Here is a 13,005-nt window from a genome sequence, read left to right on the forward strand (position 1 = left end):
AAAAAAAAGTGGTGTAGCTTTTAAAATATACATACATAATAAAATGTTTTGTATCATTCATTTGAGATTAAACTACTTTATGGTGGTGACCCTTTTCTACTAATTCTTACAAGGCACATTATGAAAGGCACTGGAAAGCCATGGTATCAAATACACATGGTTAACTTGACCACTGAGATTCAAAAAATAGTGTGAAAAATCTGGAGTGTGACAAGTATTATATGACAAATGTGTTTAATTAATTACAATAAAAAAACCATACTTCTGTCAAGTAATCTAATTCATGAACATTACTAATGCTAATCAGATTTCACAATTGAAATCTGCAGTTCAATCATTAATGAATGTTTTAATATACATTTTGATATTATTTAATATGCATTTAAACGCAAAACATGTCAAACGAAACATCTGTGTCACATCCTGGTGCCCCTAAACCACCAGGTGACACTTTTCCTTTCCTTGTCCAGTTGTCTTAATCCTAATTTGGTAACTTCCCAGATGTTTTCATTCCCATTCCCAAGTTTTGTCTTTCTTGTCTGTTTGTCTCCAAATGTCAACGTCGATAATAATTGCTGCTGCCTGCTGATGTTATGGGTGGTCTGGTGGGTTCACGTCATTCTTCTTGACTGAACCACTGGTTATTGTCTGACTGGTGTTATCATGAGTTGTACCATCAGGATGTTGTTGCTCTTAACTGGATCCAGGTTATCTGCTGGTAGATGATTGCTTGGACTCATCAACAGCAGCATCCCCATTGTCTGTGTTTGCCTGCAGACTCTCTGTTTGACCTTCAGACGTCGCCTCCTCCTTCTCCTTTACCTGAACATCATGGTGCTCCTTTTTAACCTGTGGCTTGGGGGGTAGGGGAGGTTTTGACTTTTTTGCTCTTTTGTCTGATTGTCGAGTGTCTTCTGATGCTCCTGGTTCAGGTTGTGCTGCTGCATCTTCATGCTGATCCTTTCCAGGGCTCCGCAGAAGTCCTGATCTCAGAGGCTTGGTTGGGTATTTTGTTTGGGGAGCTTCTTTATCATCTCTACAAACTACAAAAAGAAGGAGTCAAATATTATACATATGCATGTATAATATAATATATATTATGCATGTGTTGTCTGCTCTGAGATATTTGGCTTGTTTTACATAAAAATAAAATGTACCTGAATTGAAATGACATATTTTTGCTGATTTGATGCTGGTTTTTGGATTTTCTTCCTCACATTCAGACTGAGACTCTCCACCATGAGCTGCTGGTTGTGGTGATTGCCTGTCAGGATCTGCAACTAAAAATATATATATATTTTAAGACTATAAATGTTAAAAAGTTCCAATACTGCCAGAGGTGAGACAACAAAATGTGTCCTCTGCATTTAACCCATTATCTTTAGCGAGCAGTGGGCAGCCATGAAAGGTGGCAGTGTGTGGGGACGGTATTTTGCGAAATGGATTTGAACCGGCAACTTTCTGATTACGAAGCCACTGCCTTACCTGCTAGGCCACCACTGCCCACTGTTACAAACTTTTGATACAGATACATCATCCATTTAAATAAGTAGATAAAAATAAGAAATTCTTAGGAAATTAGAGACTAATATGGAGAATGTTTTCATGCATAGAAATTGATCTGAATGTTTTTTACCCTTTATTGGTGCTGCTTCTACATCCTGATCCTCTTCTCCACCAGCCTCCTTTACTGGAGATTTCGTCATGCCAGGCTGAGGTGTGTGTTCTGTTATGGAACCAAGTTTTAATAAAAATCATTTTACATTCAGTTTGTCTGTATCTGTATGTGTGAAGGTGTAAAAAGGCCAAACGGTCAGCAGTGAATCTGTCAAGCATCATGTGGGTATAGTAATACATATAAATATTATTCTTATTATCTCAGCATAATCTGTGGGGTGTGAAATTTCCCAATAATTTTCCAGCTCATCCTCTACATACATGCATTAGAAGTTTAACCAAATCATGGTTATGAGTTACCGTAGTTCAACAGAACAGTAACAGTAAATAACTTGTGACTCTATATTGTTTCATGTCTGAATGTATCTGAGTCATTCAGGTTGAATAACTGAGTTAATAAATGATGAGTGAGATGGAAGTCCTAGCACCAATGGCTGAAAGCAGTCCCCACGAGTTAATGTCCAAACACTGGAAAGATTTCAAAATCCTGCAGTCCATAAAAGCGTACTGGAACGTGCGGGATGAACCAAACAGTTTTACAGTAGCAGCCCTGCTGTGTGTATTTCACACATCTACAATAAACCAACTTGTGATCCCACCTGTGCCTGGATCCCACCCTTGTGTCTCTGTCTTGTGTCATGACACTTACATGCAGAAATGACTAAACCCTAAACTGCAATTAATTGATTTCCAAACTGCGGTAATATTTTTGTAATATTTAATTAACATTAGTATTCATAGCCGTACCTTGTTTATTTGGGCTTTGTTGGTCATTTCTCTCCTCAGTTTGGTTGTCAGATGGTGTTTTCTGTTCCTGCTGCTCAGCAGACTCTGTCTTCGCCTGCACATTTATCTCGTTTTACTGGAGCAGCACTAACTACATGTTCATTTATTAATTTACTGTAGAACTCGTATTACCATCGAGTAGGGAGTTTCTTTGGTCAGTGTCTCGCTGCTTCTTGTCTCATCTTCTGCACTGTCCTGCTTGTTTGTCTTTTTCTTCCCTGGAACACATTTTAGTTCATGAGTAGAACACGGCGAGTTAAAGTATTTAGAGTTTTGTTCATTTTATTACGGCTGCATGAATTGTGATTTTTCACCTTCATTTTCATCACTGGTGTCTGTATCTTTGTTTGGTTGTTGGTTCTTGTCTTCTAACTCCTGTCTGACTGGCTCAGAGGTCTCATCAGCAGATCGTACTTCTTCTGTAATAAAACAATACAGAATAATAAAGTAAAATGCTAACTCACATTTTAATACACATGAATAAAATATGGTTTATATAGAGGATTTAGTTATTTTTAGTCATATCCTGTTATTCGTTGAATTATTTGACATGTAATGATTTCAGATCATGGGTTTTGGTTCTTATCCTCACCACGACGGGCTGGAGGTGGCTGTACATGTGGCTTCAGATCAGATTTGTCGATCAGTTTTTCTGTTTAAAGATCATTTAAGACATTCTGTTTTAAACATCTAAAATGTAAAGATTGATTATTAATAACATGTTTTTTATTTTTTCAAAACTTACCTGGACTCATTGCTTCATATTTTCTAATATTATTTTCTGTGTTGCCTTGTTTGATCATTGACAGATCCACATTAATGGATGATGAAGATTTGTCCACATCCTCACCACCACGTACTTGTGACTGAAGATTTGTCTTGGTATCAGGCTGGATAGTCTCATTTTCCCCTTCACCACCATGTTTCTGTTTTACTTCCTTCTTTTTACCAGGCTGCTTCAATAATCTCTCCTCTTCACCCTCTTGTACGTGATCCATGTCCTGGTTGTACTGAGATCTCTCCTCATCACTCTCTTTATTCGCTTGATCTTAAATATAAGTAATGAGTCTTGTGGTTTTGTGGTAAGATGCTCACAGCAGACATTACAAAATGATCAGCAATGGAAGGTTCTGCACTTACCTCTGCGTGACTTTAGCCTCTTATAAACCAACAGTCCAACAAGAACCGATACCAGCAGAAGGAGACATCCAACAACAGAACCTGCATGTAAAGCGGTGCGCTCTTCGGACACACACACAAAAGAAATCAGGAATGAAGGCAAATAATGATGAAGATCAGAAGAGGCTCTTGTCCCTCACCTTTAGTAGAACAGTCTCCAGCAGGATAACTCTTCTTCTCCTCACTAACTGGGTTCTTCACCACACAGGTGTAGCTGGAACCCAGGTTCTCTCCACTGATCTGTATCGGGTTCCTGTTCTCTGGGTTCTGTAGTCCAGGTCCTGTCCAGCTGTAACTGAGGAGAGGACCTTCTGCTTCACAGAGCAGAGTTACTGTAGATCCTGTTTTATTACAGCTGATACTGGTGTTCCTCACAGGGTCTATATATAACATATATAAATAATCACATATCTTTTAAAAACATTTTTAGAAAAACGTACATTCCCCAAACCACTTTTATTTTATTTCTTACCAATAACTTCCACTTGTTGAGTGAAACTCTTTTTTTTTCCATCAATAATAATATCTGCTTCATACAGTCCACTGTCGGCTGGTGTCACCCTACTGACGGTGACATCGCCTGTTTCTGTGTTCAGCTGAGTCCGCTGCATGAATTGTAAATATTCCTTGATCCCTGGTTTCGTCCTGTCCCACTCCACCATCTTGTTACCTTTGTATTTCCACAGGATGTGTTCTTTATTTCCCCTGATGTTTGGATACAACAGCAAGTTCCTATTTGTCTCAGCATGGAGGATATCTGATGCAGCACCTTCAAAAATAATATTTAGTATGGTTATTACTCAGAAACATTTATTAAAGAATGAAATACAAAAGTTGAGTCAAAATAACTTTACAAAAGCTCCACCCTTAACAGAAAACCTGTAATGGCAGCCAGACAGAGGAATGTAACATGACAACATTATGTGTTGGGTTTGTCCCTTTTTATTTCACATCCAAGTCTGAACTAGTACGATCAGGTTAATGATTGATGTTTCAGTTTGTGTCTGTAATGAAGATCATCAGCAATTCCACATAAATTTACTTAAATGTGAACATTTCGAAATGAAAATACGCAAATAAAACCAAACAGGTGTGGCTGTCACTGAAATACCCAGAATGCAACTCTGACCATCTGCCTTGTGTCCTTGTGCAGTTTTAGTTTGGGTGGAGGAGGCAATTCCCCAAAAAATGCCCCTTCTGCCCCACTAACACGCAAAGACCCTACAGAGCTTTCATGCCAAACATCCTTCCTTACATTTATTTTTAATGCCTATTGGTAGATACATCAGTAATTATTTCTTTTTCATAATGTGTTCATAATGTTTTAAAATCAGGATAAAAATGTTTTTTAATTAATTAAATAAAAGTCAGTCAAGTTAGAAATCAGTCAAGAACCTTTTCCTATTTACATAAAAATGGCACTTTATTTGTAATTATTATAGATTTAATTATTTATAAAGAATAAAATGATTTTATGTCAATGTCAATCCGTTTCAGCGTTAATTGTCCTTTTTGAGGTTCAGGTGAAAAGTTCCGATTTTTTGTCGTAACATGAGCAGACGATTGCAGACATGAGCAAACTTGATAAAAATGAAGATGTCCCTCACCTGAAGCTGCCTGCAGAATAATGCAGACAGATGGAATAATGTAGAAGTTCATTGGAAACAGCAGATCAGAAGACCTTTTTAAAGTAATTCCACAGACCAAAGAAGAAGAAATGAAAGTGATGTGACAAAAGTAACCTGTGAAACAGGTTCTAGAATCTAGAAGAGTCGATCCGCCTTCTACACACATCATTAATAGTACAGGTTAAACTTTAGACATCAAGACTTCAGCAGCTTATAGATTTTTTAACAAGCTGAAGTTCAGAAAAGCGGCGATTTTTCCTTCAGAGGCTCATCGGGCAAAATGTCAGTCCCTTGAAGTGGATTATGGGTATTCTTGGGAAAAGAATGAGATTTTGTAATCATATAATATTCTGTTCTATCTATAGGCTTTAGGGTTTCAACAGCACACTGTGTAAGCCCATTGAGACATACTGTATGTGGTTTTGGGCTATATAAGAAATAAATGTTGTTGTTGTTGTTGTCTTCTGGACCAGAACTTAATCTCTGCCTCTATAAACCTGTCTGAATGTCACGACTGAGGGGGGTGATGGAATGATGGACACCCAGGGTAGGGAAAAGGAACACAGTTTATTTGGGTACACATAAAGGGAGTGGGCAAAAACAGGCACTACACCTCAAGCTGAAAACAGTCCCCTCTGGTGCCACGGTGTTCGTCTCTGTAGGGCTGCAGATAAACTTCTGATGAACTACACAATCCAGGGAGACACAGGGAAACGGGAACCCTCAGGCTGTGTGTTGGAGAACCGCTCTGCCCGTCCATGGTGCAGCCTGGTGATACTGGACCCCAATCATGCCGGGATCATCAGCGTCAGTTGGGCGTGATCAGGCCTCGCTCCTCAGGGGCGCCAGCACCCCATGTGATGCCCAGGGGAATCGGAACATTAATTAATCTACAATCGGTCACGTCCCCGTCTAGGTGAATGTGTGATGTGGGAATACACAGATACCAGGCCCAAGCGAAATATTGTGCTATTATTTACAGTGAGCAGTGAACAAAACTCCAAAACTTTCCTCTCGCCACCGCCTCCTCCTCCAGCTCCACAACAATGAGACCCAACTGGTGGTTGGAATGTCTCCTTAAGTACTCCAGTCCTGTGCGTTGACTGGCTGGCAGTTGACGAGGGAATCTGTGGGCGGAACCATAATCCCAATCTCCGCCCAGCACACAGCATAAGAGGGAAACATGCACAAACACAGAGCACCCCAAACCATTCTACGGCCCAAAGGACGTAACAAATCGCAAATCTACAGATGTTGTACATACAGATCTACAATAGTTTTTTCAGAAATTCTCTCAGTAACCAAAATTCATCCCGTCATGCCTTAATTGCAATGATGTATAATTAAAAAAAAAAATAAAAGGGTGGAGAACAGAATGGTGCAGGTCCACTGGGACAATTAAGAAAATAAAAATGTGAATATTAAAAAGAAAACTACCATGGCACATGAAAACATGTCCTATAATGCAGGACAACCTGTGTCCCGGCTGGAGTTTCAGAGACCTCACCGGCCTGGTCCTTCCGGCGACCCAGAAAAAAACACACAGGCCCTGTCCCTGCGTGACCTGGGTGAAGGTTCAGGAACACACGCCCGCCCTACCCTCCCCAACAGCAAGATGGTGCTCCAGGACCTTCTCCCTTCAGTCTTTCAACCTCAAGGCTGGAGCCCCTAACCCATACTGCACCCCCCAAAAAACTGTTTGGGATGCACACTGTGGAAGGGATTCTTGAAGGGCTGTGGAACCTTTTTTGTTGATGTCAATACATTTCATTTGCAATATTCAAAATAACCAAACACATTTGACTTATTTATATACATTTAGACTTTATTGCTTTTTTTTTTTTTTCATTTACAGCATTTATCAGACGCCCTTATCCAGAGCGACTTACAATCAGTAGTTACAGGGACAGTCTCCCCCTGGAGACACTCAGGGTTAAGTGTCTTGCTCAGGGACACAATGGTAGTAAGCGGGACTTGAACCCGGGTCTTCTGGTTCATAGGCGAGTGTGTTACCCCTAACACTCTGCGTTGTGTAATTTTTTTTATTTCGTTCCTCGAACCGCAAATGATGAGCTGACACCAAGAGATTAGCAGTGCCACGTGTATTCTGTTCAAAAGCAAGGTCGCGTCAGAACATCGCGTCACACATTGCGTCATTCTTCACCTCTATACAATATACAGTACTATCAAAACATAAAAAAATATTCACTAAATAACACAAATACAAAATATTCCAAATATGCACATCATTTAGAATGAAACAATAAATAACTTTTTTGCACACCAACCCCACGCACCTCTCACAACTCACGCCATGTGTCCAAGAGAACTGAACCGGGTCTCCAACCCACTAACCCAAGGGCACGGCCGCATCCAAACAACTGTCGGGGGGGGTGATCAAAGTTTTATAACTCACATAACTTTTTACAATAACCATAAATTTAACAAATAAAAGTACAGAAACATATTTCACGTAACCAGAAATATTAACACACTTTTGACTTTTTTGCTCTTTTGTCTGATTGTCGAGTGTCTTCTGATGCTCCTGGTTCAGGTTGTGCTGCTGCATCTTCATGCTGATCCTTTCCAGGGCTCCACAGAAGTCCTGATCTTGGAGGCTTGGCTGGGTATTTTGTTTGGGGAGCTTCTTTATCATCTCTACAAACTACAAAAAGAAGGAGTCATATTAATATTATTAACAGTAATATTATGCATGTGTTGTCTGCTCTGAGATATTTGGCTTGTTTTACATAAAAATAAAATGTACCTGAATTGAAATGCCATATTTTTGCTTTGATGCAGGTTTTTCAATTTTCTTCCTCACATTCAGACTGAGACTCTCCACCATGAGCTGCTGGTTGTGGTGATTGCCTGTCAGGATCTGCACCTAAAAATATTATATTTTAAGACTATACATGTTAAGAAGTTCCAATACTGCCAATACTGCCATCTACATAATCAGCTTTTGTTGCATAGAGGTGATTTACATAAACAGTACCAAAAAACAAAGTTGTATTGAGTTCCAGCTGCAGATTTAATTAAGACTTTATTCATTTACAGTCAATTTTGCAGTAAATTGCAGTTCTGGGCGTAAGGTTTTGTCTTTGCTGTTGTCAGGTGATTTCAGCAGATTCTTTGCCATTTCTATACAAGGTGGTGCTAAATGCATAATTAACAAGCATCATCAGGGTATAGTAATACATATCAGTATTATTTTTATTATTACCTTAGCAAAATCTGTGGGGTGTAATAATTTTCTCTACATAATAATCCTCTGCATACAGTACAGGCCAAAAGTTTGGATGCACCTTCTTATTCAATGTGTTTTCTTTATTTTCATGACCATTTACGTTGGTGGATTCTCACTGATCAAAATTATGAATGAACACATGTGGAGTTATGTACTTCAAGATGGTTTGGGGTGAGCTGGACCACAGTGTGAAGGCAAAGGGGCCAACAAGTGCTAAACACCTCTGGGAACTCCTTCAGGTGACGACCTCTTGAAGCTCATCGAGAGAATGCCAAGAGTGTGCAAAGCAGTAATCAGAGCAAAGGGCGGCTGTTTTGAGAATCTACCAATGTAAATGGTCATGCAAATAAAGAAAACACATGAATGAGAAGGCGTCCAAACTTTTGGCCTGTACTGAACATGCATTAGAAGTTTAACCAAATCATGGTTATGAGTTACCGTAGTTCAACAGAACAGTAACAGTAAATAACTTGTGACTCTATATTGTTTCATGTCTGAATGTATAGAGTCATTCGGGTTGAATAACTGAGTTAAATGGAAAACCTAGCACCAATGGCTGAAAGCAGTCTCCACGAGTTAATTTCCAAACACTGGACAGATTTCAAAATTAATTGCAAAACCAAAATCCTGCTGTCCATAAAAGCGTACTGGAACGTGCGGGATGAACCAAACAGTTTTACAGTAGCAGCCCTGCTGTGTGTATTTCACACATCTACAATAAACCAACTTGTGCCTGGATCCCACCCTTGTGTCTCTGTCTTGTGTCATGACACTTACATGCAGAAATGACTAAACCCTAAACTGCAATTAATTGATTTCCAAACTGCAGTAATATTTTTGTAATATTTAATTAACATTAGTATTCATAGCCGTACCTTGTTTATTTGGGCTTTGTTGGTCATTTCTCTCCTCAGTTTGGTTGTCAGATGGTGTTTTCTGTTCCTGCTGCTCAGCAGACTCTGTCTTCCCCTGCACATTTATCTCTTGTTTTACTGGATCAACACTAACTACGTGTTCATTTATTAATTTACTGTAGAACTCGTATTACCATCGAGTAGGGAGTTTCCTTGGTCAGTGTCTCGCTGCTTCTTGTCTCATCTTCTGCACTGTCCTGCTTGTTTGTCTTTTTCTTGCCTGGAACACATTTTAGTTCATGAGTAGAACACGGCGAGTTAAAGTATTTAGAGTTTTGTTCATTTTATTACGGCTGCCTGAATTGTGATTTTTCACCTTCATCTTCATCACTGGTGTCTGTATCTTTGTTTGGTTGTTGGTTCTTGTCTTCTAACTCCTGTCTGACTGGCTCAGAGGTCACATCAGCAGATTGTACTTCTTCTGTAATAAAACAATACAGAATAATAAAGTAAAATGCTAACTCACATTTTAATACACATGAATAAAATATGGTTTATATAGAGGATTTAGTTATTTTTAGTTATATCATGTTATTCGTTGAATTATTTGACATGTAATGATTTCAGATCATGGGTTTTGGTTCATATCCTCACCACGACGGGCTGGAGGTGGCTGTACATGTGGCTTCAGATCAGATTTGTCAGTCAGTTTTTCTGTTTAAAGATCATTTAAGACATTCTGTTTTAAACATCTAAAATGTAAAGATTGATTATTAATAACATGTTTTTTATTTTTTCAAAACTTACCTGGACTCATTGCTTCATATTTTCTAATATTATTTTCTGTGTTGCCTTGTTTGATCATTGACAGATCCACATTAATGGAGTTCGACTTCATTTTGTCCACATCCTCACCACCACGTACTTGTGACTGAAGATTTGTCTTGGTATCAGGCTGGATTGTCTCATTTTCCCCTTCATCACCATGTTTCTGTTTTACTTCCTTCTTTTTACCAGGCTGCTTCAATAATCTCTCCTCTTCACCCTCTTGTACGTGATCCATGTCCTGGTTGTACTGAGGTCTCTCCTCATCACTCTCTTTATTCGCTTGATCTTTTTTAAATATAAGTAATGAGTCTTGTGGTTTTGTGGTAAGATGCTCACAGCAGACATTACAAAATGATCAGCAGTGGAAGGTTTTGAGCTGCACTTACCTCTGCGTGACTTTAGGCGCTTATAAACCAACAGTCCAACAAGAACCAATACCATCAGAATGAGAAGTAGAATGAGACATCCAACAACAGAACCATCCAGGAAAACAGTGCGATCTTTAAACAAATTCAGTCAGATCAGGAATGAAGTCAAATAATGATGAAGATCAGAAGGTTCTTGGTTCCTCACCTCTAGTAGAACAGTCTCCAGCTGTGTAACTCTTCTTCTCCTCACTCACTGGGTTTCTCCCCACACAGATGTAGTTGGAACCCAGGTTCTCTCCACTGATCTGTATCGGGTTCCTGTTCTCTGGGTTCTGTAGTCCAGATCCTGACCAGCTGTAGCTGAGGAGAGGACCGTCTGCTTCACAGACCAGAGTTACTGTAGATCCTGTTTCATTACAGCTGATCCTGATGTTCCTCACAGGGTCTATATATAATATATATAAATAATCACATGTCTTTTAAAAACCTTTTTTGAAAAACTTACATTACCCAAACCACTTTTATTTTATTTCTTACCAATAACTTTCACTTGTTGAGTGAAACTCTTTATTGTTCCATCAATAATAATATTTGCTTCATACAGTCCACTGTCGGCTGTTGTCACCTTTCTGACGGTGACATCGCCTGTTTCTGTGTTCAGCTGAGTTCGCTTCTTGAATTGTAAATATTCTGAGACCTCTGGTGTATTTTTCTCCCATTCCACCATCTTGTTGTCATTGTGTTTCCAGAGAATCTCCTCTTTATTGCCTCTGAAGTTTGGACGTAATGACAAGTCCCCATTTGTCTCAACATAGAAGGTCCCTGAAGTGTCACCTGCAAGTAAAGGCATTTAGCCTGGTTAAATATTCAAAATATACAAAATAATAATAATTCCTTAATAATTTAAGTTTATAAATGCTTTCCATTCTGGTTCTGCTCAGCCCCCACGCCTATTTACTTCAGTTCAGTTATGAAGTAATGTTCTGCTCAGAATGGCATTTGAAATTGTTTATAATATGACGTATGGATAGACCTGATGTGGGTGTACTATAGAGAAAAGGACCTGGGACACGACTCTAAATTCTGGTTTAATGGATGTCAGATTTTATACGAGTATTAAATAAGTTCGTATATTTCTCAGGAATTAAGAAAAATCATCTTTCTGACATTTTAATATGGTGTTTATCATATATGATGTCTTGTACGCTATATTTGCTTTATTCGTCCATTGAATTGATCAAATGCATAAGCACAGAGAGTGCTGAGTTTGAGTGGAATTTTGCTAATATCACAAATCAATTAAAAAAATTCACTTATTATTACCTCAACATCTAGAAAAACAAGGTGAGTCAAAGTCTGCCGAGTTGTGATTTCCGCAAAGCTTTTTGGAGTAAAGTAATTTAAAAATATTCTGGTGCACACAGTGAAATTTGTCCTCTGCATTTAACCCATCACCCTTGGTGAGCAGTGGGCAGCCATGACAGTGTGTGGGGACGGTGCTTTGCTCGGTGGCACCTCGGTGGATCGGGATTCGAACCGGCTCCCTTAACGGTCCTGTACCGTATCTGACGACTAATACAACCACTCAGAAATATTTTTTTACGATTGTTAATAATTCATCAGAGATATATAATATATCATTCTGAAACAGAAATTGTAAATTTTACTATTGTAGACAGCGTCACCTGAAGGACAGAACCGGGAAAACTGCTCACGCACGATTAATACGCGCAAATCTGACCAAATTGCGAAGTTACTCACCCAGTTCTGCCCTCAGGAGGAAGCAGATCCAGGGAATAATGTAGAAATTCATGCCGAACAGCTGGGATTCCTTCTAAGCCGCCTTTTCCCCGAAAAGAAAAACCGATTTTCCAAACCGAAAGCGCACTCCCGAGAACTCGCCCCACAGGCTCCGGCAGGAAATAAAGACCGCCTTCTGGTCCCTCGACGTTGTCAATTCATAAATCTTCAGTCTTTTTTTTTTTGTTATAATTGTTCTGTAATTTCCAGCTTCAGACTATTTCCCGAGTTATTGTGTGGGGATTTGTGCAGAATTCCCTGTCGGTGCCTGTTCCTTTAAGACGTGCAGGTACTTGCAAGTATTAACCACGCCCCCTACTGGCCATTCTGACCTGCGTATGTGCGTAAGGGCGCCACCCCGCGTATTTGCTGGGAACTGCAGGGCAAACATGGCAGGCGCAGAACTTTCGAAAGCTTTCCAATAAGCAAGTTCCAAAATGGATAATATGACGTTGGGCCGCCATTAGCCTCGATTACAGCACACATTTTGCTGTGGCAAAATAATGTCTGTGAAGATTCTCAGTCATCCAGGTGAATTTGTCTGAAAGTTGAGTCGTGGCAACTGGACTTTCTTTCTTTAATGTAGAGACGTTTCATTCTGCATCCACAGAACTTTGTAAATCTGAGGGAAGTTG

General features: G+C 39.4%; 2 protein-coding genes across 3 annotated transcripts; both read right to left on the minus strand.

The window, feature by feature from the left end:
- Positions 1 to 217: 217 nt before the first annotated feature.
- Positions 218 to 5,379, minus strand: LOC114764510 (neurofilament heavy polypeptide-like). Of its 2 annotated transcripts, XM_028954198.1 has the most exons (12): positions 5,250 to 5,379; positions 4,115 to 4,411; positions 3,783 to 4,022; positions 3,604 to 3,705; positions 3,209 to 3,511; positions 3,056 to 3,115; positions 2,778 to 2,882; positions 2,596 to 2,681; positions 2,425 to 2,518; positions 1,637 to 1,726; positions 1,158 to 1,280; positions 218 to 1,043 (listed from the first exon to the last, which is right to left on the minus strand). In XM_028954198.1, exons 1-12 carry the CDS (start codon positions 5,299 to 5,301, stop codon positions 709 to 711), a joined length of 1,887 nt encoding a protein of 628 aa, XP_028810031.1. In that variant the 5' UTR covers positions 5,302 to 5,379; the 3' UTR covers positions 218 to 708. The 2 variants fall into 2 exon arrangements, with proteins under 2 accessions (XP_028810031.1, XP_028810032.1); XM_028954199.1 differs by lacking the exon at positions 1,637 to 1,726.
- A 2,236-nt stretch (positions 5,380 to 7,615) lies between these two features.
- On the minus strand, positions 7,616 to 12,672 carry LOC114764512 (uncharacterized). The gene is made up of 11 exons (XM_028954200.1): positions 12,332 to 12,672; positions 11,108 to 11,404; positions 10,776 to 11,015; positions 10,589 to 10,702; positions 10,182 to 10,487; positions 10,029 to 10,088; positions 9,751 to 9,855; positions 9,569 to 9,654; positions 9,396 to 9,489; positions 8,038 to 8,157; positions 7,616 to 7,935 (listed from the first exon to the last, which is right to left on the minus strand). Exons 1-10 carry the CDS (start codon positions 12,381 to 12,383, stop codon positions 8,078 to 8,080), a joined length of 1,434 nt encoding a protein of 477 aa, XP_028810033.1. The 5' UTR covers positions 12,384 to 12,672; the 3' UTR covers positions 7,616 to 7,935; positions 8,038 to 8,077.
- Positions 12,673 to 13,005: the final 333 nt, after the last annotated feature.

This window comes from Denticeps clupeoides, chromosome 15, assembly GCF_900700375.1.
Source record: "Denticeps clupeoides chromosome 15, fDenClu1.1, whole genome shotgun sequence".
Lineage (NCBI taxonomy): Eukaryota > Metazoa > Chordata > Actinopteri > Clupeiformes > Denticipitidae > Denticeps > Denticeps clupeoides.

Bases quoted from the DNA above. Each gene is read 5' to 3' on its own strand.
- LOC114764510 (XM_028954198.1), bottom strand. From the start codon at position 5,301: ATGAACTTCTACATTATTCCATCTGTCTGCATTATTCTGCAGGCAGCT. The intron at 2,883-3,055 runs GTGAGGATAAGA...GTTTTATTACAG, and splicing joins GCCACCTCCAGCCCGTCGTG to AAGAAGTACGATCTGCTGAT. The intron at 2,682-2,777 runs GTGAAAAATCAC...AATGTGTTCCAG, and splicing joins CACCAGTGATGAAAATGAAG to GGAAGAAAAAGACAAACAAG.
- LOC114764512 (XM_028954200.1), bottom strand. From the start codon at position 12,383: ATGAATTTCTACATTATTCCCTGGATCTGCTTCCTCCTGAGGGCAGAA. The intron at 10,488-10,588 runs GTAAGTGCAGCT...TATTTAAAAAAG, and splicing joins GCGCCTAAAGTCACGCAGAG to ATCAAGCGAATAAAGAGAGT. The intron at 8,158-9,395 runs GTACGGCTATGA...TAATATTTTTAG, and splicing joins ACAAAGCCCAAATAAACAAG to GTGCAGATCCTGACAGGCAA.